This window comes from Pseudophryne corroboree, chromosome 3, assembly GCF_028390025.1.
Source record: "Pseudophryne corroboree isolate aPseCor3 chromosome 3, aPseCor3.hap2, whole genome shotgun sequence".
Classification (NCBI taxonomy): domain Eukaryota; kingdom Metazoa; phylum Chordata; class Amphibia; order Anura; family Myobatrachidae; genus Pseudophryne; species Pseudophryne corroboree.
Window position 1 is genome coordinate 465,345,729 of NC_086446.1, and position 24,338 is coordinate 465,370,066.

At 45.9% G+C, this 24,338-nt stretch overlaps 1 protein-coding gene and 1 pseudogene across 6 annotated transcripts in view; both read right to left on the bottom strand.

The window, feature by feature from the left end:
• ENGASE (endo-beta-N-acetylglucosaminidase) overlaps window positions 1–24,338 on the bottom strand; it is a 165,870-nt gene that overhangs the window by 53,231 nt on the left and 88,301 nt on the right. For all 6 annotated transcript variants that reach the window (XM_063960711.1, XM_063960714.1, XM_063960712.1 and 3 more), the window contains one exon: window positions 19,272–19,380. In XM_063960711.1, the coding sequence (XP_063816781.1) occupies window positions 19,272–19,380 (109 nt within the window). The remainder of the gene's footprint in view (window positions 1–19,271; window positions 19,381–24,338) is intronic.
• Window positions 23,071–23,246, bottom strand: LOC134899824 (U2 spliceosomal RNA; annotated as a pseudogene).

Sequence of the window (24,338 nt, forward strand, 5' to 3'; positions counted from 1 at the left end):
CTGGGGGTTTTTTTTGGAGGGGGAAAAAAAAAAAGTGTGAGGTGAAAAGCCAGAGGGGTTAACTCGGGTGTGAGTAATCAGGAGGAGGAGGGGCTGACTAAAGCAGCTGGCTGAGCCTATATAAGCAGTGATTAGACTCTTTGGAGCTTGCTCTGTGGAAAGGCTCGTCTCTTAAGTGCTGCTTGGATTTCTAAGTGTGAGTTTTAAACAGCAAAAAGGTGAGTTAGAATACAAAAAAAGGTGAGTTTTATAATACACAATCAGGAACACACATTTGCAGTACCATTAAACTTCTGGTGAGGCTGCAAGGGGCTGACCTTGTGAGTGAGTGAGAGGGTCTCTTACTTGGAGTAGCAGAGGGGCTGTGATTGTGCGTGTGTGAGGGGCATTTTTTTTTTTTTTTTTTAAGCAGGAGCTGGAAGCCGAGTGAAAAGGAGGTGCAGTGAGCAGGAACAACTGCAACTACTAAGTGGAGTATAGGTGCCGCAGGAGAGAGTACTACGGCTGCATAAAAGTGAAGGACCAAGACCCGCACAAAGATAGATAAGTATAAGCAAGCTTAATTATTGTATAAGTGAGATTGCTTGTCTTCTACTTTTTATTTTTGCTGCTTTTTCTTTGAGAGTAACAGGGAGTTAGACCTTACAAACAATATGGGAGGGGCTGTGATTGGGGACCTCACTCAGAGCATGTCGTGCAAGATGTATGCACACCTGGAGCTACCGGCCCAGTGTGATTACATCTGCACGAGATGTGTGCGAACTGTTGCCCTGGAAGCCCAGGTAACTGATCTAGAGCAAACCGTTACGCGACTGAGGGAGATTCACAATCTCGAGCGTAGTTTAGACAGAACGGTGGAGGAGTTGCGGGAGGGGTCACTGGTAGAAGATGATGATGATCAGGTAGCCAGTTGGGTCACAGTTAGAAGGAAGAAAAAGAGGGGGAGGCTCGACATCTCCGAACTATCAAACCCGAACAAATTTGCCCGATTGGACGAGGAATCGGAGGATGATAGTGAAGAAATGATGGTGCCGGAGGAGACTGCTCCCTCTAGCATCCAGAGGAGCGGTCCCTCTGGCGCGGTTGGGATAAAAGATAGAGAGGTACCTAGTCAGATGGTGGTGGTAGGGGATTCTATCATCAGGAAGGCAGATAGGGCAATCTGCTACCGGGACCGTGATCGCCGTACAGTCTGTTGTCTCCCGGGTGCTCGGGTACGGCATATCACGAACCGGGTAGATAGATTGTTGGGAGGGGCTGGGAAAGACCCGGCGGTCTTGGTGCACGTTGGCACCAATGACAAAGTTAGCGGAAGGTGGGATGTCTTTAAGAAAGACTAGAGAGACTTAGGAAAGAAACTGAAGGCAAGGACATCTAAGGTAATATTCTCGGAATTATTACCCGTGCCACGCGCTAGTCCAGGGAGGCAGAGGGAGATTAGGGAGGTAAATGTGTGGCTTAGGGATTGGTGCAGGAAAGAGGGGTTTGTGTTCCTGGAACACTGGGCGGACTTCTCAGTCAGGCGCCATCTCTTTTGTCGTGACGGATTGCACCTGACTGAGGAGGGGGCAGCGGTGCTGGGGGGAAGTATGGTTAGAAGGTTGGAGGAGATTTTAAACTAGGAGCCTAGGGAGAGGGTTTAGCTAGAAACTACGGGTCATGCAGTGAGAATAGTGGGGATGGCGGTAGTAAACGAAATGGGGGAGAAGTTGAGGGGAGGGTAAGAGCAGGCGGTAAGGTTACTAACATGGGTACTAAAAGGGATTTTACCAAAGCACTAACCAATGACGATTACAGGTCATCATTGCTACATAAGGTGAAAGATATCCCTAACGCAAGGGAAAATACTTATCTTAGTTGTATGTATGTAAACGCCAGAAGCATTACTGGTAAAAAGGGTGAACTAGAAATACTTGCAGCAAGCAAACAGTATGATATTATAGGCATTACTGAAACTTGGTGGGATGAATCTCATGATTGGACTGTCAATCTAGAGGGCTATACACTGTTTAGGAGAGACAGACTAAATAAAAAGGGTGGAGGGGTGTGTCTTTACGTAAAGCCGTTTTTAAAACCTGATATACGGGAAGATATTCAGGAGGGGACTGTAGACACTGTCGAGACATTATGGGTAGAAATTGCATGCGGGGAAAAAGGAATAAAAAAGTTAGTATTGGGTGTATGCTATAGGCCGCCTGGTATCAACGCATCTGATGAGGAATTGTTACTAAAGCAAATTGAAAGAGCAGCAGGAGTAGGAGACATAGTAGTGACGGGAGATTTTAACTATCCAGAGATAAACTGGAAAAACGATTCATGTGATACTGCTAGGGGCAATATGTTTTTAAACACACTTAATGATAACTACTTAGTCCAACTAATTGAGGAACCAACTAGGTACAATGCAATCTTAGACCTGGTATTAACAAACAATGGGGATTTGGTATCGGGTATTATAGTAGGGGAACCCATAGGAAACAGCGACCACAATATGGTCACATTCAATATCAGTTTCCATAAACAGCCCTATACTGGCTCAACTAGGACTCTAAACTTTAGCAAAGCAAATTTTGAAAAGATGAGGGTATTTTTCAGGGATATTGAATGGGAAGGTTTGTTTTTAGGAAAAAATACTACGGAGAAATGGGAGGTACTAAAATTCCTGCTAGCTAAAAATACACTCAAATTTATTCCTATGAGTAGCAAAAAAAGGAATAAAAATCATAAACCGATGTGGCTTAAAAAGATTAAGGAACTTATGGGCAAGAAAAGGCGAGCATTTAAAAAATACAAATCTGACGGGGAAGCAGAGTCATTTCAGCACTATAAGGAATGTAACAAAATTTGCAAAAAGGAAATAAGAGCGGCTAAAGTAGAAACTGAAAAACTAGTAGCAAAGGAAAGCAAAGCGAATCCCAAAAAAATCTTTAAATACATTAATAGCAAGAGATTAAAGAAGGAGAGTATAGGCCCTTTAAAAAGACAAGTTGGGAGTCTTAAGCAAAAATGATAATGACATAGCGGGCACACTAAATTAGTTTTTTTCAACAGTATTCACTAGAGAGGACCCATTTCAGGGACTGACACACAATCTCAATAATGAGAATATCCCACTGATAGGTACTTATTTAAGCGAGGAAGTAGTCTGTGACCGATTAAAACATTTAAAGATTAATAAATCACCAGGGCCCGATGGTATTCACCCAAGGGTTCTAATGGAGCTTCACTCTGAACTGGCAAAACCGCTATCTTTGATCTTTAAGGATTCAGTTATATCAGGTATGGTTCCCAAAGACTGGCGTATAGCGGAAGTAGTGCCTATATTCAAAAAGGGAAGTAAAGCTGAACCAGGTAATTATAGACCAGTTAGTCTTACATCTATAGTGGGGAAAGTATTGGAAGGTATTCTAAGAGATAGTATTCAGAAGTTCCTTGAAGTCAATAAGGTCATTAAAAGGAATCAACATGGGTTTATGAAGGACAGATCCTGTCAAACCAACTTACTTGGCTTTTATGAAACAGTAAGCGCAAACCTAGATCAGGGTAAAGACGTGGATGTAATCTTTTTACACTTTGCCAAAGCGTTCGATACTGTACCACACATGAGACTTATGTACAAGCTACAAGAATCAGGGCTAGGAAGCACAATATGCACTTGGGTCAAAAACTGGTTAGATAACAGGGAGCAGCGCGTTGTGGTTAATGGATCTTTTTCAACTTGGACTGAAGTGCTAAGTGGTGTGCCGCAAGGCTCAGTATTAGGACCGCTATTGTTCAATATTTTCATTAACGACCTAACAGAAGGTCTAGAGAGCATGGTGTCAATTTTTGCAGATGATACCAAATTGTGTAAGGCTATAAATACAGAGGAGGATGCCGAGTCTCTTCAGAATGACTTAGTTAAATTAGAAGCATGGGCAGCCAAATGGAGAATGCGCTTCAACACAGACAAGTGTAAGGTAATGCACTGTGGTAACAAGAACAAAAATTACACCTACCTACTAAATGGGGTAAAATTAGGGGATTCTGTACTGGAAAAGGACTTAGGTGTCCTCATAGATAGCAAGCTAAGCAGTAGTACCCAAAGTAGGACTGCAGCAAAGAAGGCTAATAAGATATTAGCATGCATAAAACGGGGTATTGATGCTAGGGACGAGAGTATTATACTCCCGTTATATAAATCACTAGTGAGGCCACACCTTGAATACTGTGTACAATTCTGTACTACAAATACCGTACTACAAAAGGATATCCTGGAGCTTGAAAAAGGTACAGAGGAGGGCGACCAAACTAATTAAGGGCATGGAGACGATGGAATACAAGGAAAGGCTTGAAAGACTAGGTATGTTTACATTGGAAAAGTGGAGACTAAGAGGGGATATGATCAACATCTACAAATATATAAGGGGACAATACACAGAGCTTGCGCGGGACCTGTTTTTGGTTAGATCAACACAGAGGACTCGTGGACACTCGCTCAGGTTAGAGGAGAGGAGATTCCGCACAATACGGCGTAAAGGCTTTTTCACGGTAAGGACAATACGTGTTTGGAATTCCCTGCCCGAGGGAGTTGTAATGGCGGAATCTCTCAACACCTTTAAGAATGGGTTAGATAAATTCCTAATGGTTAAGGATATCCAGGGGTATGGTGCATAGTCATGCATTATAGTTACTATAAATAGGGATAAAATGCAACGGCTGACAGCAGCAACAGTCAGAAATTTTAGTTAAATCATCATGCATAGGAGACCACAAATAGGTTGAACTCGATGGACAATTGTCTTTTTTCAACCTCAGATACTATGTTACTATGTAAGGTGGAAAGACGACACCACCTTAGGCAGATAACCAGGGCGAGTTCTAAGAACCGCCCGGTCACAGTGAAAAATCAGAAAAGGTGACCGACAGGACAAGGCACCCAAGTCTGAAACCCGTCTAGCAGAGGCGATAGCCAGCAAAAACAGGACTTTAAGAGTAAGTCACTTTAAGGTCCACAGACTCAAGAGTTTCAAACGGAGACTCTTGTAAGGCGTCCAGAACAACCGACAAATCCCAAGGAGCCACAGGAGGAACATAGGGAGGTTGAATCCGTAAAACACCCTAAGTGAATGTAAGAACATCAGGCAGAGTCCCAATTTTTATACAAATATATAATCAGCGCTAAGTGGTCATAGATGAGATGAGCAGGTCAATAATTATACATGTTTAATTTATAATAAAATTCAATAAAACATCCATATGGAATCAGTAAAATAAATGGAAAAAAAACCTTGAAGAAGGTATAGAACTTTACTCCCAATCACATTTGTCTGAGAATGGAGGAAATAATAGGACCTGTTCCTATAGTCTAGTCCCCTTCTAGGTCCGTATGGACCAAATTGATAGTCTGAAATAGGCAATAGTTACCACAGGTGTATCCAAGGGTAATTAAGCGGCTCAGCACTCGGCAATATTGCAGTTCCTTGGTATGGTGGTAAAAAGACAGTGTCCTCAGATCAGATGGTGTACCTCCAGCAAAGGTCCATGAGGGTCAATGGCGGGGGCTTGGTTCAGGTCCTCAGGTCTCCAAGTAGTATAAGTCCAAAGAGTGATGCAAGGGAGCAGCTCACATCAACGCGTTTCGTTGTGTTCACTTTTTCAAGGACCCAATTTTTCTCTGAAACCATATCGACAAGGCAGAAATATGACCCTTGAGGGAGGCCAGACGAAGGCCTAAGTCCAGGCCCTGTTGTAGGAAAGACAAAAGAATGGCAGTACTGAACTTGAATGCATCATAATTCTTAGCAGCACACCATGTGAAGTAAGAATTCCAGACCCTATAATAAATCTAAGCAGAAGCCGGTTTTACGGGCCTTCAACATAGTTTGAATGACCGCCTCAGAAAATCCTTTGGCCTCAGTACTGAAGCTTCAAGAGCCACGCCGTCAAAGCCAGCCGGGCCAAATCCTGGTAGACACAAGGGCCATGAACGAGGAGGTCTGGGCACTGCGGAAGTAGAAGAGGACGCTCTATCGAGAGACCCTGCAGGTCTGAGAACCAATGCCGTCTGGGGGATGCTGGAGTGATTAGAAGTAGTATTCCTCTTTCTTGTTTGAACTTCCGTATTACCCTGGGCAGAAGTGACACTGGAGGGAACACGTACAGCAGCCGAAAGTTCCATGGAATTGCCAGTGTGACCACAAATGATACTTGGGGATTCCTTGTCCTTGCTCCGAATACCGGAACGTTGTGAATGTGTCGAGACGCCATCAGGTCTACGTCTGGTAGGCCCCACTTGTCCACTAGGAGTTGAAAGACTTCCGAATGAAGGCTCCACTCTCCGGCGTGTACGTCCTGACGACTGAGGAAGACCGCTTCCCAGTTGAAGACTCCCGGAATGAACACTGCCGTTATGGCTGGTAGAATGCGTTCTGCCCATTGAAGGAACTCTGACACTTGCATCATCGCCATGTGGCTTCGAGTGCCACCTTGATGATTTATGTACGCCACCGTGGTGGCATTGTCTGACTGTACTTGAACAGGCCTCTTCTGTACCAGAGGCAGGGCTAGTGTCAATGCATTGAACACTGCCCACAATTCCAGAATGTTTATCGGAAGGAGAGATGCCTCCCTGGTCCACCGACCTTGAAGAGAGTGTTGCTCCAACACTGCGCCCCAACCCCGCAGACTGGCATCAGTCGTCAGAAGGACCCAGTTGGAGATCCAGAAGGGACAACTCCTGCTCAACTGTTGGTCTTGTAGCCACCAGGTCAGTGACAGGCAAACCTCCGGAGTTAAGGAGATCATGCGAGTCCTGATCCGGTAAGGCAGGCCATCCCATTTAGAAAGAATTAACCTCTGGAGAGGGCGGGAGTGAAATTGAGTACTCCACCATGTCGAAAGCAGACACCATGAGGCCGAGTACTTGCATTGCAGAGTGTATCGACACACATGGGCGGATTAGGAAGCATCTTAATTTGTCCTGAAGTTTCAGGACCTTCTCCGGAGACAAAAACAACCGCTGGTTGTGGGTTTCCAACAATGCCCCCAGGTGCACCATGCTCTGAGCAGGGACCAGGGAGGATTTCTTCCAGTTGATGAGCCACCCGTAGGCCTGTAGGAATTGGACAGTCAGTTCCAGATGACGAAGGAGAACCTCTGGTAAGTTCGGAAGGATCAACAAGTCGTCCAGATACAGCAGGAACCGGATGCCCTGACGGCGGAGGAGAGCCGTCATGACCTTGGTGAAAATTAGTGGCGTCGTGGTCAGACCAAAAGGTAGGGCCTGGAATTGAAAATGTAGGTTGCCAATAGCAAACCGCAGGTATTGCTGATGCGACATGGCAAAAGGTATATGCAGGTAAGCATCCTGTATGTTCAGGGATACCATATAGCCAGAATAATAGAACGAAGAGTTTCCATACAGAATTTGGAAACTTTCACAAATCTGTTCAAAGACTTGAGGTTGAGAATGGGCCGGTAGGACCCATTCGGTTTCTGAACTAGGAACAGCGTTGAATAGTACCACCTGCCTCTCTGAGCCAGAGGCACCGGCACTATCACTCCTGTATTCAGGAGATATTGTACCACCAAATGGAGAGTTTTTGCTTTTACCTGATTCGAAGGGATGTTTGTTGAGCAAAACTGGCGAGGGGGACGTTTCTTGAGAGAGATGGTGTATCCGTGAGTGACGACTTCCCTTACCCAGGCGTCCAAAGTGGTCTGTAACCACACCTGGGCAAACCGTAGAAGTCGGCCTCCCACCCTCGGATCCCCGCCCCGTCATGCAGCAGGCTTGTCTGTTTTGGAAGCAGGCTGACGGCAAGCCCAGGCACGTATAGGTTTGGGATTAGTGGAATTGGAAGTGCGTGCCTATTTCAGGTATGCCTGACCCTTTGCTTTACCTGGAGGTCGAAAGGAACGAAAGGAAGTACTCTTAGCGTTCGGAGCCAAAGGAGTAGTACTAGGCAGACATGCGTCTTAGCTGATGCTAAGTCAGAAACAATCTTGTTGAGATCTTTCCCAAAAAGTATGTTTCCCTTAAAAGGGATCACTTCCAAGGTCTTTTTGGAGTCCAGATCTACAGACCAGGACCGCAACCAGAGAATGCAGCGAGCCAGAAAGGACGCAGTAGACTGTTTTGCCGCCAGAACACCTGCATCAGATGCCGCCTCCTGAATATAATGAGAGGCTGTAATAATACATGAAAGACATTGTCTAGCATTATCAGGAAAATCAGACGCTAGTTCCGCTTCAACTTCCGGAACCAAGGCTTCAATAGCTTACGCAGCCCAAGAAGCCACAATAGTGGGCCTATGCACAGATTCTGCAAGAGTGTAAATGGACTTCAAGCAACCCTCCACACGCTTATCCATCGGTTCCTTCAGAGAGGTGACGGTAGGACACCACCAGACGCGCGACTTGTGAGTCCACCGGCGGTTTCCCAATTTTTACTTAACTCTGCAGCGAGGGGATAACGAGCTAGCATCTTCTTAGACAGGGAGAATTTCTTTCCTAGATATTTCCAGGATTCTGGACGTATGTCAACCAAGTGGTCAGAATGGGGTAAAAATAAGTTAGTAACCTTCTGACGCTTGAATTTATCTGTTTTTTTTAGAGCTAGCTGGAGGTTCTTCGTCATCATCAATTTGAAGAATCAGCCTGATAGCCTCCAAGAGGCCAAGAACATCCACTTGTGTCAGAGATTCCCCATCAGAAGCATCTGCATCAGTGTCTGAAGTGTCAGTACTGTATATGCGCCATCTTCATCAGATGAAGTATCCGAAACATGTGTGGATTGTGAGGAAGTAATGGCCCGCTTAGATGACCCCTTGGTCCTAGGCGGGCGAGGGTTAGGATTTTGCTTAGCCAAAGACTGATTTAATTGCTGTAACTGAGAATACAGTTACAGCAATTAAATCATGGCAGATTAACTGCAGAGACAAAATGTGGCTGTAATGGCACAGGAGGTCCCATATGGGGCGAAAGTCTAGTTACTAGCGTAGTCAGTAAATTAGAGAAAGCATCCCAAGGTGGGTCTTGATGTGCCCCTATTGCTGCAGACTGACTGGGGGTATAGAACCCCCAGCTGCTATGTTTTCCTCCGAGCAATCCGTGGCATCAGCACAGCGTGGTGCAGGATCAGCCATGGATTTATCGCCCTGTTTAACAGACAGAATATGAAAGCGTAACCTTATGGCGTAATAGTACAATATAAGCAGACAAATTACCTGACAAAAAAACCCGTTTAGTGTGACTGCAAGCAGAGCACTAACAGAGGATTTAAGAGTTATGTGGTGACTGTAATACACAGAGAAAGAATAAGATTTTACTTACCGGTAAATCTATTTCTCGTAGTCCGTAGAGGATGCTGGGGACTTCGTAAGGACCATGGGGAGAGACGGGCTCCGCAGGAGACATGGGCACTTTAAGAAAGAATTTAGTTCCTGGTGTGCACTGGCTCCTCCCTCTATGCCCCTCCTCCAGACCTCAGTTAGAGAACTGTGCCCAGAGGAGATGGACAGTACGAGGAAAAGATTTTTGTTAATCCAAGGGCAAGATTCATACCAGCCACACCAATCACACCGTATAATTTGTGATAACAATCCAGTAAACAGTATGACAATAACATAGCATCAGTTCACGCCCGATGCAACAATAACATAACCCTTATTGAAGCAATAACTATGTACAAGTATTGCAGAAGAAGTCCGCACTTGGGACGGGCGCCCAGCATCCTCTACGGACTACGAGAAATAGATTTACCGGTAAGTAAAATCTTATTTTCTCTAACGTCCTAGAGGATGCTGGGGACTCCGTAAGGACCATGGGATTTATACCAAAGCTCCCAAACGGGCGGGAGAGTACGGATGACTCTGCAGCACCGATTGAGCAAACATGAGGTCCTCCTCAGCCAGGGTATCAAACTTACAGAATTTTGCAAAGGTGTTTGTACCCGACCAAGTAGCAGCTCGACAGAGCTGTAGTGCCGAGACCCCTCGGGCAGCCGCCCAAGAAAAGCCCACTTTCCTAGTGGAATGGGCCTTGATCGATTTAGGCAACAGCAATCCTGCCGTAGAATGCGCCTGCTGAATCGTGATACAGATCCAGCGAGCAAGAGTCTGCTTTGAAGCAGGGCCGCCAAGCTTGCTGGCTGCATACAGAACAAACAGTGCTTCTGTTTTTCGGACTCTAGCCGTCCTGGCTACATAAATTTTCAAAGCCCTGACCACATCCATCAAGGGACTCGGAATCCTCCAAGTCCCGTGTAGCCACAGGCACCACAATAGGTTGGTTCATATGAAAGGATGAAACCACTTTTGGCAGGAACTGAGGACGTGTCCGCAATTCCGCTCTATCCATATGGAAAACCAGATAGGGGCTTTTATGTGATAAAGCCGCTAATTCCGACACTCGCCTAGCCGAAGCCAGGGCTAATAACATGACCACCTTCCAAGTGAGATATTTCAACTCCACCGTTTTCAGTGGTTCAAACCAGTGTGACTTTAGGAAGTCCAAGACCACATTAAGGTCCCAAGGCGCCACCGGAGGCTGAATATGCAGTACTCCCTTAACAAAAGGAAAAAATAAATGAAGCGCCTGTGTCTATGACTGACCAATGAAATAAACTATAAAGTATCCATCAGAACCACGCTCGCTGTACTCAAGGGGCTGTATGGACCCCTAGATTGTGCAAAGATAACGAAAAAAAGGGAGAGAGAAGCGCTCATGTGTTCAGAATGGATACTCAATTAATCTATACAGAGCCGGTATAATGATATAAAAATTTATTAAATAATAAGTACACCAATTATAATGTGATTAGTAAACATAAAAAAATCGAATGAAATAAATAAAATATATTTAACGTGCTGGCCAGCAGTTTTCAGTTAGCACATATAATTTTAAAAAAGTCCCTGTTACCGGACCTGAAAAGTGTCAGCGTATGATAAGCTGTAATAAATGTTCCTTAAGTATCAATAGTTCCACTAGATATAATTGTCCTGGAGAGACATCAGCGTATTGTTACTTTGTAGCAATCAAACAGTACATGCAGTACGCTGGAATGATAAAGGTGAAATGGCAGATAGCAGCATTAAACAATTTAAGTCCGATTACCTCCCTGTTGAAAATGCGGTGTGGTCCTACCCCCGGTAACCGAGCGTCCTCGGTGTAAGATGTTGCACGGGGGGTGCCTTTTTGGTGTCACCGACTGTAGCTTCCTTCACACTTATAGGAGGAAATGGTACAACGGACTTCTGTGGCTGGAGCCTGCTTCGGCAATGGTGCTGCTGTTGCTGGTAACTGACCACGGGTATATCGTTTTGTGTTCCCGTGTGCTGCTCCCGCTATAGTGGACAATTCACCTGTGGCTTAGTGATGAACACTGCTGCAGCTTCGAAAAAGGGGGCGGAGACTGACGCGTTTCGTCACGGATCACGTGACTTTTTCAAAGTAATACCTCCTCTCCCACTCGAATCTTTAAATCTTTGAATACGTTCCACAGCTGAGGACACTAATCAGTGCCTTTAAAAGTAACCTCGAGTGGGAGAGGAGGTATTACTTTGAAAAAGTCACGTGATCCGTGACGAAACGCGTCAGTCGGTGACACCAAAAAGGCACCCCCCGTGCAACATCTTACACCGAGGACGCTCGGTTACCGGGGGTAGGACCACACCGCATTTTCAACAGGGAGGTAATCGGACTTAAATTGTTTAATGCTGCTATCTGCCATTTCACCTTGATCATTCCAGCGTACTGCATGTACTGTTTGATTGCTACAAAGTAACAATACGCTGATGTCTCTCCAGGACAATTATATCTAGTGGAACTATTGATACTTAAGGAACATTTATTACAGCTTATCATACGCTGACACTTTTCAGGTCCGGTAACAGGGACTTTTTTAAAATTATATGTGCTAACTGAAAACTGCTGGCCAGCACGTTAAATATATTTTATTTATTTCATTCGATTTTTTTATGTTTACTAATCACATTATAATTGGTGTACTTATTATTTAATACATTTTTATATCATTATACCGGCTCTGTATAGATTAATTGAGTATCCATTCTGAACACATGAGCGCTTCTCTCTCCCTTTTTTTCGCTCCCTTAACAAAAGTCTGAACTTCTGGGAGAGAAGCCAATTCTTCTTGAAAGAAAATGGATAGGGCCGAAATCTGGACCTTAATGGAGCCTAATTTAAGGCCCAAATCCACTCCAGTTTGTAGGAAGTGAAGGAAACGGCCCAGATGGAATTCTTCCGTAGGAGCATTCCTGGCCTCACACCAAGAAACATATCTTCGCCATATACAGTGATAATGTGTTGCTGTTACTTCCTTCCTAGCCTTTATCAGTGTAGGGATAACCTCAACCGGAATACCTTTTTCCGCTAGGATCCGGCGTTCAACCGCCATGCCGTCAAACGCAGCCGCGGTAAGTCTTGGAACAGACAGGGTCCCTGTTGCAACAGGTCCTGCCTTAGAGGAAGAGGCCACGGATCTTCGGTGAGCATTTCCTGCAGATCTGGATACCAGGTCCGTTGTGGCCAATCTGGAACAACGAGGATTGTTCTCACTCCTTTTCTTCTTACTATTCTTAACACCTTGGGTATGAGAGGAAGAGGAGGAAATACATAGACGGACCGGAACACCCACGGTGTCACGAGGGCGTCTACCGCTACTGCCTGAGGGTCTCTGGACCTGGCGCAATACCTCTGTAGCTTTTTGTTGAGGCGGGACGCCATCATGTCTATCTGTGGCAGTTCCCACCGACTCACAATCTGTGCGAAGACTTCTGGATGAAGTACCCACTCTCCCGGGTGTAGGTCGTGTCTGCTGAGGAAGTCTGCTTCCCAGTTGTCCACTCCCGGAATGAACACTGCTGACCGTGCGCTTACATGATTCTCCGCCCAGCGAAGAATCCTGGTAGCTTCCGCCATTGCCGTTCTGCTCCTTGTGCCGCCTTGGCGGTTTACATGAGCCACTGCGGTGATGTTGTCTGACTGGATCAGAACTGGTTGGTCGCGAAGTAAGGCCTCCGCTTGACGTAGGGCGTTGTATATGGCCCTTAGTTCCAGGATGTTGATGTGCAGACAAGTCTCTTGACTTGACCAAAGACCCTAGAAATTTCTTCCCTGTGTGACTGCTCCCCAACCTCGGAGGCTTGCGTCCTTGGTCACCAGGATCCAATCCTGAATGCCGAATCTGCGGCCCTCGAGAAGGTGAGCACTCTGCAGCCACCACAGGAGCGACACCCTGGCCCTGGGGGACAGGGTGATCAACCGATGCATCTGTAGATGTGATCCGGACCACTTGTCCAACAGATCCCATTGGAAAGTCCTCGCATGGAACCTGCCAAAGGGAATGGCCTCGTATGAGGCCACCATCTTTCCCAGGACTCGAGTGCAATGAAGCACGGACACCTGTCTTGATTTCAAAAGGTTCCTGACCAGAGTCATAAGTTCCTGGGCTTTTTCTATCGGAAGATAAACCCTTTTCTGGGTCGTGTCCAGAATCATGCCCAAGAAAGGAAGACGAGTCGTAGGAACCAACTGCGACTTTGGGAAATTGAGAATCCAGCCGTGTTGATGTAACACTTTCAGTGAAAGAGATACGCTGTTCAGCAACTGCTCTCTTGATCTCGCTTTTATGAGGAGATCGTCCAAGTACGGGATAATTGTGACACCCTGCTTGCGCAGGAGCACCATCATTTCCGCCATTACCTTGGTGAAAATACTCGGAGCCGTTGAGAGACCAAACGGCAACGTCTGAAATTGGTAATGACAGTCCTGTACCGCAAATCTTAGGTACGCCTGATGAGGTGGATAAATGGGGACATGAAGGTACGCATCCTTTATGTCCAGTGACACCATAAAATCCCCCCCTTCCAGGCTGGCGATGACCGCTCTTAGCGATTCCATCTTGAACTTTAACTTCTTCAAGTATAGGTTCAGAGATTTTAAATTCAATATGGGTCTGACCGAACCATCCGGTTTCGGAACCACAAACATGGTCGAATAATAACTCCTTCCCTGTTGAAGGAGGGGAACCTCGACCACCACCTGCTGAAGATACAATTTTTGTATTGCATTTAACACTATCTCCCTCTCTTGGGGGGAAGACGGTAGGGCCGATTTGAAAAACCGGCGAGGAGGCACCTCTTCGAATTCCAGCTTGTAACCCTGAGACACAATTTCTATTACCCAGGGATCCACCTGGGAGTGAACCCACATGTGGCTGAAATTCCGAAGACGCGCCCCCACTGGCCCCGACTCCGCCAGTGGAGCCCCAGCGTCATGCGGTGGATTTTGCAGAGGCCGGGGAGGACTTCTGTTCCTGGGAACTAGCTGTATTGTGCAGCTTCTTTCCTCTGCCCCTCCCTCTGGCAAGAAAGGACGCACCTCGGACTTTCTTGTTTCTTTGTGAACGAAAGGACTGCATTTGATAATGCGGTGCTCTCTTAGGCTGTGAGGGAACATAAGGCAAAAAATTTGACTTTCCAGCCGTAGCTGTGGAGACCAAGTCCAAGAGACCTTCACCGAACAATACCTCACCCCTGTAAGGTAAAACCTCCATATGTCGTTTTGAGTCGGCATCACCTGTCCATTGCAGAGTCCACAGGACCCTTCTGGCAGAAATCGACATAGCGTTTATTCTAGAACCCAGCAGACTAATGTCTCTTTGAGCATCTCTCATATAAAGGACAGCGTCTTTAATATGCCCCAGGGTCAATAAAACAGTATCCCTATCTAGGGTATCAAACTCCTCTGATAAGGTATCAGTCCATGCCGCTTCTGCACTACAGACCCAGGCCGACGCAATTGCCGGTCTGAGCAAGGTACCTGAATGTGTATAAATGGACTTCAGGGTACCCTCCTGTTTGCGATCAGCAGCATCCTTGAGGGTAGCCGTATCCTGGGACGGCAGGGCTACCTTTTTGGATAAGCGTGTTAAAGCTTTGTTCACCCTAGGGGAGGATTCTCATCGTAACCTGTCCGTTGGCGGGAAAGGATACGCCATAAGAATCCGTTTGGAAATCTGCAGTTTTTTATCTGGAGATTCCCAAGCTTTTTCACATAACTCATTCAGTTCGTGTGAGGGGGGAAAGGTTACCTCAGGTTTCTTTCCCTTATACATATAAACCCTTGTGTCAGGGACAGGGGTTTCCTCTGTGATGTGCAAAACCTTCTTAATTGCTATAATCATATTTAGCCAACTTTGGCTGTAACTTTGCATCATCGTAATCGACACTGGAGTCAGAATCCATGTCGGCATCTGTGTCAACAATTTGGGATAGTGGGCGCTTATGAGACCCCGACGGTCCCTGCGACATAGGATCAGCGACGGGTTGAGACCCTGCCTGTCCCAATGCATCAGCCTTGTCTAATCTTTTATGCAAGGAATTTACATTATCATTTAAAACCTTCCACATATCCATCCAATCAGGTGTCGGCGCCGTCGGCGGAGACACCACATTCATTTGCTCCCGCTCCTCTCCCACATGGCCTTCCACATCAGACATGTCGACACAAGCGTACCGACACACCACACACACAGGGAATGTCCTTTCTGAAGACAGTTCCCCCACGAGGCCCTTTGGAGAGACAGAGAGAGAGTATGCCAGCACACACCCCAGCGCTATATAACCCAGGAATAACACAGTAACTTAATGTTAACCCAGTAGCTGCTGTTTATATACTTTTTTGCGCCTAATTATGTGCCGCCCCCTCTCTTTTCAACCCTCTTCTACCGTGTATCAGCAGGGGAGAGCCTGGGGAGCTTCCTCTCAGCGTGCTGTGGAGAAAATATGGCGCTGGTGAGTGCTGAGGGAGAAGCCCCGCCCCCTCGGCGGCGGGCTTCTGTCCCGCTTAAATTTTATTTCTTTGACGGGGGCTCCTACATATATACAGTGCTCAGCTGTATATTTGTGTTCATTTGCCAGAATGAGGTCCAAAATGCTGCCCAGGGCGCCCCCCCCCCCTGCGCCCTGCACCCTAACAGTGACCGGAGTATGTGTAGGTGTGTGGAGCAATGGCGCACAGCTGCAGTGCTGTGCATTACCTCCAGTGAAGATCACGAAGTCTTCTGTCGCCTGTGAAGTCTTCTTGCTTCTCATACTCACCCGGCTTCAGTCTTCCGGCTCTGCGAGGGGGACGGCGGCACGGCTCTGGGACGGACGGCGAGGGTGAGATCCTGCGTACCAATCCCTCTGGAGCTAATGGTGTCCAGTAGCCTAAGAAGCAGGACCTGCACTCAGAGAGTAGGGCTGCTTCTCTCCCCTCAGTCCCACGATGCAGAGAGTCTGTTGCCAGCAGAGCTCCCTGAAAATAAAAAAACCTAACAAAAAACTTTCCATCAGCAAACTCAGGAGAGCTCACTGAAAAGCACCCAGCTCCTCTGGGCACAGAATCAAACTGAGGTCTGGAGGAGGGGCAGAGAGGGAGGAGCCAGTGCACACCAGGAACTAAATTCTTTCTTAAAGTGCCCATGTCTCCTGCGGAGCCCGTCTCTCCCCATGGTCCTTACGGAGTCCCCAGCATCCTCTAGGACGTTAGAGAAATACCAAAGTAGTATATCGTGTGAAACACTATTATATGAGAACCCTGATGCACTTAGCCCCTCTCAGGGTACAGAATAGCAATATGTGTGAGATACAGGGAATAGAGATCACACAGCAGCTATAGGCACACACACAGTCACATGTACAATGCAGAATTTATTACAAACAACAAAACTGCACTGGACTAGCAATACTAAGTAACTGTACTACCAAGTAAAGCTATGTAGGTATATAGATATAACAATGCACAGTAAAGAATGGATGTATATCACAGGGTACTTGTACTAAATATCCCTGTAGTAATGCACTTGTTCTTAACTAACACTGTCTAAATGACATGTAGAATACTTAAGTGTCTTGTATACGCACAGCACTGAAGATGCAGGCGGCTTTACAGAGGAGACATTGCCCCAGAGCAGTCCCAGAATTAGCTCAGCATGTGTGTAATAGCGCCCAAACGCTGACAGGGAGTAAGGGAGACAGAGAGATGCAGCTCCAGGGCGGGAACATTTGCAGTAAATGGTGCCTGGGGCTGGGAGAGGGCCTACAGGTCAGAGCCTTATTCCCTTGCTGGACTTCACCACCGGGTACTGCGGGGCCTTTTGAAACGGATTTTTATGTAATCTGACCTGTGCCCCTTGCCCTGGTGGTCTAGTGGAAGGTGAGGGAGCTGCAGCACGATATGTCAGCATGACATATAGCACTTCTAAGGCACAAACTTACAAACTGAGCTCCAGTGCTTGGAGGCGGGGATATAGAGGAGGCGGCACTATGTATCCTGGGAACAGTCAAAGCTTTTAGCCTGTTGGAGCCTCGGATCAAGATCCAACTCTACACCCCAATGTAATTCCCTGTGGAATCACAATGTACCCCGCTGCAGAAAATTGAGGTTTAAAATGGACCTAAGGAAAAAGTGTTAGGCTCTTTATCACAAATATCCATGATGTTTTTTTTCTGTATAAGTTGCCCCAGACATGTAAAATAATGCATACTCCCCTACTGGCGTATGTATAGTTCATCACATCTCATCTCCGCAACATGGTCTACACTAATCTTATCCTTTCAACATAACAATAATTAATGTAATTTAGGATATGCACACTGGGCCTTATGGTTCTTTAAAAATAAATGTTGGAGGATATAAACATTTATGCACGGACTACTACGTTTATCACATATGTACTGATCTGCACAGCCAATTTTGGCATTATTGATTGTGAGTGGCACTACCCCAACAGGTCTGTGAAGGAACCATCACGGTTATGATCCATTTTGGTGACTCACATGGGTCAAAAGAGCCAAACAATTGGTGATCGGGTTAAATGGGCTTACCTAATGTGGCACACATTATGGCAGTCAGCCAATATATGCATACATTTGGTTTTAGCAGTCACTACCATTTGTATTTTTATTTGTAACAATCCAGACAGATTCTTTTGGGGTCAGTTGTATTGATACAGCCCATTGGAATGGTAGCCACAATAGTGGAACAGTAAATGTAAAACCGACTGTTAGGCCACACAGAAAGTTCTTAATCCGGATACAGCACTAACAGGGTATGCAGGAACACAGTGATAAAGTAGGGGATAACCGCAGTGATATATAGTAGGTATCTGGGTGTCTCATCTCAGGAGCTTCTCCACAGCGCTGTAACACTGTACGCAATAGGTTGGGCATGCTACACCAGTAGTCGGGATGCTAGCAGTCACATGACTGACACCTGCATCTCAACACTGAAGAGCCGACAGTGGAGAGGGTATTTTTACCCCACTGCCCTACCCGTCTGAGTATAGCGGCTAGGGCTAACACCCCGGGGGAGTGGCTAGTGCTAACCCTCGGGTGGTGGTGGCTAGGGCTAATGCCCCCCTCCTCCCAGTGCCTAAAACTAACCCGACCTTGTGCGTAATCCTAGCCTTCCTGCTCCCTAACATACTCCCAAAAACATACCTTTGAGATGTCGACGGTCGGTCTTCTGGCACCAGTCTCCCGAGTGGTATCGGGATTCTGAAGTCGGCTCCATTCACCGGGATGCTGACCGCATCCTATAACAATGGCTGCAAACTGTACATATGTGCAGTAGCACATCAGGTTTGAGGACGCACCTCCCTGCAGACTCTGGGTCCTATTGCCTAACATGCATGCACAGAGAAGAGACTGTGGATCGCACTGCTCTTTAACAAGTTGTTCCCCTTACGCATAGGGCTAATTTAGAGAATTTTTGCCAAAACAATTGCATTGCATGTCTCAATGTTCCATCTTCAAATTAATTCACTGGTTTAGTTAACAAATGGCAGCACAGAGCTTCCATATGCATAATGCAATCTGCTCACTCAGCAGAGCCTCCACAATCAGGTCTGTGTATTTTAACCAGATGTGCAAATAGTTTACAAATCAGCAATCAGGCTGAGCATCTACATAGAACCGCTGTGTGACTAGATTTTAATACTGTAGAGTAAAGCATTATAAGTAACAGTATAAGCAGATATGTTTTGATAAAACAAGTGTACTACAGTAAGCAAAAAGTGTGGATCACATAAAGGCCATGCTTGAGAAGCCGTAAAATAGACGAGAATAGCAGTCATAATGTTTTTATGAAGGACTATATCATAATTTCCCAATATCCCCAACCACAATAAAGTGCTCACTTACAGTAGAACAGTAATCAGAAAAGTGAAACTCTAGGAACAATATATTTAATTTATTCAGTGACAGAATAGTGAGTCTCACCTTTCCATAGGAAAATCTCTTTTCCCCGCGACCTAGACAGAAAGAGGTGCATATAGGGAGGGTGCAGAGGCTGTGAATGAACATGTGATTCTCCAAGAGAGACCAGAACCTGCAGCAAGACAGCAGGAAACAGACACCATGAAAGAAGAATAAAATAGATCAAAGTCGGACTCTTGAAAGAGTCGCAGACCACATATTCTCAAGCACCCAGGCAGAGTGCGTAAAACCAACAAGACCTTCTCTGTACTTGTAGCATTCCATTTTCCTATGGACAAACAGTGCCAGTTCAAAGAAAACCAAACAACAGGATTTTGGTACTTACCGATAAATCACTTTCTTTGAGTCTATAGGCGACGCTGGAGTTCGGTACTATGGGGTATAGATGGGGTGATCAGGCGAGCCAGCACTTTAATTTTTTTTAAGGTGTGTAACTGGCTCCCCCCTTTCTATACCCCTCGCCAGACCAGTTAAGAAACTGTGCCCGAGGAGAGACTGCAACCCAACCAACAGAGGAGGACGTAAGCAAGACAGCCAAGAGCATCTGTAAAACAGGAACCTCAGAAAACACATACATGTATACCCAGAACCATACAAAAAAGTCAAATTGACAGTAAACACAAAGAAACCTTGCAAACAGTTCCTAAGGATACCCAGCCACCCGGAACCACAGGGGCAACCAGGCAGCTAAACACAACACCAGAAAAGAGCAGCGCAGGGTGGGCGTCCAGCGTCCCCATGGACTCAGAGGAAGGGATTTATCGGTAAGTACCAAAATCCTGTTTTCTCTATCATCCATAGAGGACACTGGAGTTCAGTACCATGGGGACGTCCTAGAGCTTCCCAAACAGGCGAGAGAGCGCTGAGAATTCCAGAAAACTGCAGTCAAGCCGTGACTCAAAGCAACCCCCAAGAGAACTGTGGAGTGTGACAAAAGGATGACCCAGAGGCAACCGATACAGAGACCCACCAAGACGCATGGGATACAGATATCGTACCAACAGCCCTGCCAGCGAACCAGACAGCATGTCAAATCTGGCCAGGCAATTAACGAAAACCCAGGTGGAGCCATCGTGTAAGCAAAGATTAAAGCCACAATCGGGCCCTGAAAGTACTATAAACTGCAGTACAACACTGCAAGATCAATAGAGATCCGAAGGACTAAGGCAGAATGTTGAAGGTCAACGACGCCCTAAGCAAACAGCTGAATGCCCGGTAGGATGCGCCATAAGGAAGAGCAACAAATGAGTCTTGACCTTAAAGGAGTGCAGTCAGAGACCTGCTTTGCACTTCAGGGAACATATGCCATACGATAGGATGGGAATGTATGCGGCCACATATACGGCAGAGTATGTAGTGTAAAACGAGAAATGCAACATGTTGCGCCATCAGAGTTCCCCGCACTGCATCACCATGCCTTGAACAGCAAACCTGTCAAACGTAGGTGCCAAAACAAGCCCGAACGCAGGGGCAACATATCAGGGTTGTCCGTGAGAAAGACCAGCAGATCCGTAGACAGAGGCTTGCGTATATTGTGTACACTGCAAGAGGACACAGGGAATGAGCAGAAAATCAGTTAAAACACAAGCTAACTGGCAAAACCACGGAGCAGACAAGGCCTCCTTTGGTGTCACCCCCACTAGAGCAGATTAAAATAAAAAAATAAAAAGGAGGAGGATCTTAGAAAGTTTTGTATAGCACAATATGTGGACTCCTTACAGTTATAAGTATGCCACAGTAGAAGAGTAGAGTATAATAATCCTGGTATTCTTACTCCTAAGAGTATGCAACAGCAGGGGTATAGTCTCACTGGACTTAAGTAACCCACTTTCAAAGAGGGAAACGATGTGACCCAACACCGTTCCAGAAGTCCTGGGTCCAAGACATCGATGTAGAATCTAAGGGAATACCCATACTGGTCCGGAAAGACAAATTGGTTGTACAACCAAAACCTGGGAAAAAATCCACAACTGAGGAATTCTGACCCGCATGTAGGAGAAAAAATAAATAAATAATCCAGTACTTGTGAAAAGTAGACCCCATAGGTAAATGGAAAAAAACTCAACGGGAAAGTCCTATTTAAGACCAACCAACACTCCCAGAAGGAAGTAGAGAACACTGACTAAGCCGAGGACCCAGCAAACAGAAACCCTTATGCTCAAGGAGAGTATCCAATGGAGTCTACACGTTCAGACTAAAGTCTCTGTATGTACTGAGACTCGAGGAAAGCGTCTCTCATAAATACTGGTGTGTAAACAGAAGCATTAAGCAAATCTCTCTCCAGAATATACCTAGAGTAATTGGTCAACCATCTAAGGGATGAAGCCTATAAGTCGAGGTCACAAATGAGCAGCTCCTTTGATCATGAATAACGTCCCCTGAGCCACGGGGCGTCAGGAGAAACATGAAAAGATGGAAAATTACCAGAGGACTAAAAACCCAAGTTACTAAAGGAGAATCTGTCAGAAGGGAACCAGGAGGAGAAATCTAAAGACATGTAGGAAATCCCCCTACACCAAGGTCAAACTGGGATATCAACCCTCAGGTCCAAACGAGACTGTGACCTAAAAACGGACCCTATACCACTTTGTATTCCAGATAAGTTTATTCTGAACTGTAAACAATTGGTATGTTAGCTGAAGGCTTGGAGTCTGAATTAGTGCCTTAAGGCCCAGGACCCTTTACACCAATCGACTGGAATGACGGTGCAGAAAGAAGCCAGATAGCTTAAACTTGAGTATCCTTTGCCTGTAAGCAATTTAGATATATGACCCATAACTGTGGAGGCCTTAATCCCAGTCGTGAAAGAGTCGGGAGACCCCTTTACCCCCGGGATTTTCCAGTTGAGAGGGGAGGTAACACTATTTGGCGATGGAATCAACTTAGAGAAACCGAACATACCCACAACCTGTACATATATACCAATTACCATAAATTCATAGATATATACATACAAACATCTGCATATAAATATACTTATCTAGATGTTTGGAAAAAAAGGTGGTCCAGATGAACCTTCTTGCTGGACAGGAGACTGAATACTACCATAGCGTATTCTTCCATCCATAAATAAGGGAGAATACTGGAAATCAGCAATGGATGGCAGAGCGCTGTCAGACATTTCTGTCAACATTCTCCCTAACCTGTAGGATACAAAGTGTAGATTTCTCCCTTCCAGATGCTCCTCAACCTTACCGGCAAACCTGCTAGTGGGGCCAAAAAATAAACTGCTCTCCACAGCCATGTGAGCTTCCTTTAGTGGGTAGCTCCATTGTAAGGGGGCGCTCAAAACACTGCATGTGTTTAAATGGCAAAACTCCCGCTTTACGCCTGTAAGCGAAATGTCGAGCTCCAGGAGCGTATCAGGAACTAGAAACGCCTCTCAGGCGTCTATTTGTGCTGTACAGAATCAGAATTTTGCGAAAACTAGAACAGAAGGGAAGGGATGTAACATACCTTGAATTATCTTCTATACAAATTTCTGTCTAATCAGGTTCTGATGTGCCTCAGATACTTTGCTGTTCATTGTAGTTACATTTAGCTGGGTGGAGAAAAACAGACTTGACCGTAGTAAAAGGAACACTGTCAGATGCCTGGATTGTAGGAATCTGTGGGAAATAAAGGTCATTATAGATGGTACATACTGGAATACATTTTAGTGAATGTTCCCAGGTACAGCGCACAGCCTGCTGTATTTGCAAAAAAATTAATAGAGTTTTATAAAACCCAAATCTGAGACCACATGACATCTTTATATACGAGTTGGATTCAAATGACATAGTTACACCGGTGAAAGTGTAATATCAAGTCAAGGCGTAGAGTGGACAGAGTAACACCTCTTTCTATTTGTATTTTTTTTAAACCATTCAATACATATATATTTCTGTATACATAAATCTCCCCGATAGAGTGGTATCTGATACTAAACTGATAAGAACATATACTACCCTGATCCTAGTCAAAAGGCAGAGAGGTGAGAAACACTGAGTGTCACTTAACTATCAGTGTAACAATTTTTGACCATGTCGGGATACGAACCCGGGATGTTCTACTTACAACACCAGCATCTATATAGATATATCTATACATAAATACATACAGCTATACATATATACATATACAACATATACATTCCTAGACTATATATGGGGTTGCCAGCTTGTTTAACGCAGACCCCAGCGCGGGAGCAAATGGCGCCATGGCCCAGAATTCATGAAACATTTATTACAGTAAAATTATTCTGTCTAGAGCTGGGCTTGAACCCAGGACTCTGTGCTTACCAGCCCCCACCCGCCTTTATAGAGCCTTTTCTGCTCCTGTGCTTAGACGTCTCTGCGCTACATTGCATACTAGTACAGTGTTTGAATGCGCACCTATCACAGCCCCACTTAGTGGACACTGCCAACACTTTTTTTTTGTAGCGCCGTGCTCTTTATATGTAAGCGTACTGTGGCGGATTCACTACCAGCCACCCGCATAGGTCTGCCCCAGTATCGGTATGCAATAGATGTTGCGCCCTCCCTGCCTGTCAGAACACTTGTATATCGGCTCACAGTAAGGTTTGAACCCTTGTAGTGCTGCCACTCTTCTCTACAGGATAGCCGCGCTTGAGCCGCTGCAGAGGAGAAATCGAGCACGGCATTGCCTTTTCTCCTGTATTTATCTATAGCCGCCAATTGACCCGGGAACCCCGCTAACGGGGCCCCCGGGCTATACTTACCAAGACGTCTTCAGCCATGCTGCCGGTGGCGGCGGGCTGCTGGGGCTCCATGTCAGCAGTGAACTGCTGGATGCGAGACACCCAGGGATTGATGTCCCTGCAGCCAGAACTCAGGCTCCAAACCCTGCAGGGTGGGACAGAGATCCCCCGGCAGCTCCCACGTAGCAGACTGGCAGCGGCAAACTGCCAGACTGTTGTAGAATTGTTAAAAGTTAGAAATAAAAAATACAAAATTAAAATATATATCTCTGGAGCTCCAGAGGAAGTGATCGGCTCTCCCGGGCACATTTCTAAAACTGGTCTGGGGAGGAATATAGAGGGGGAGGAGCCAGTCACAAACATTAAAAAAA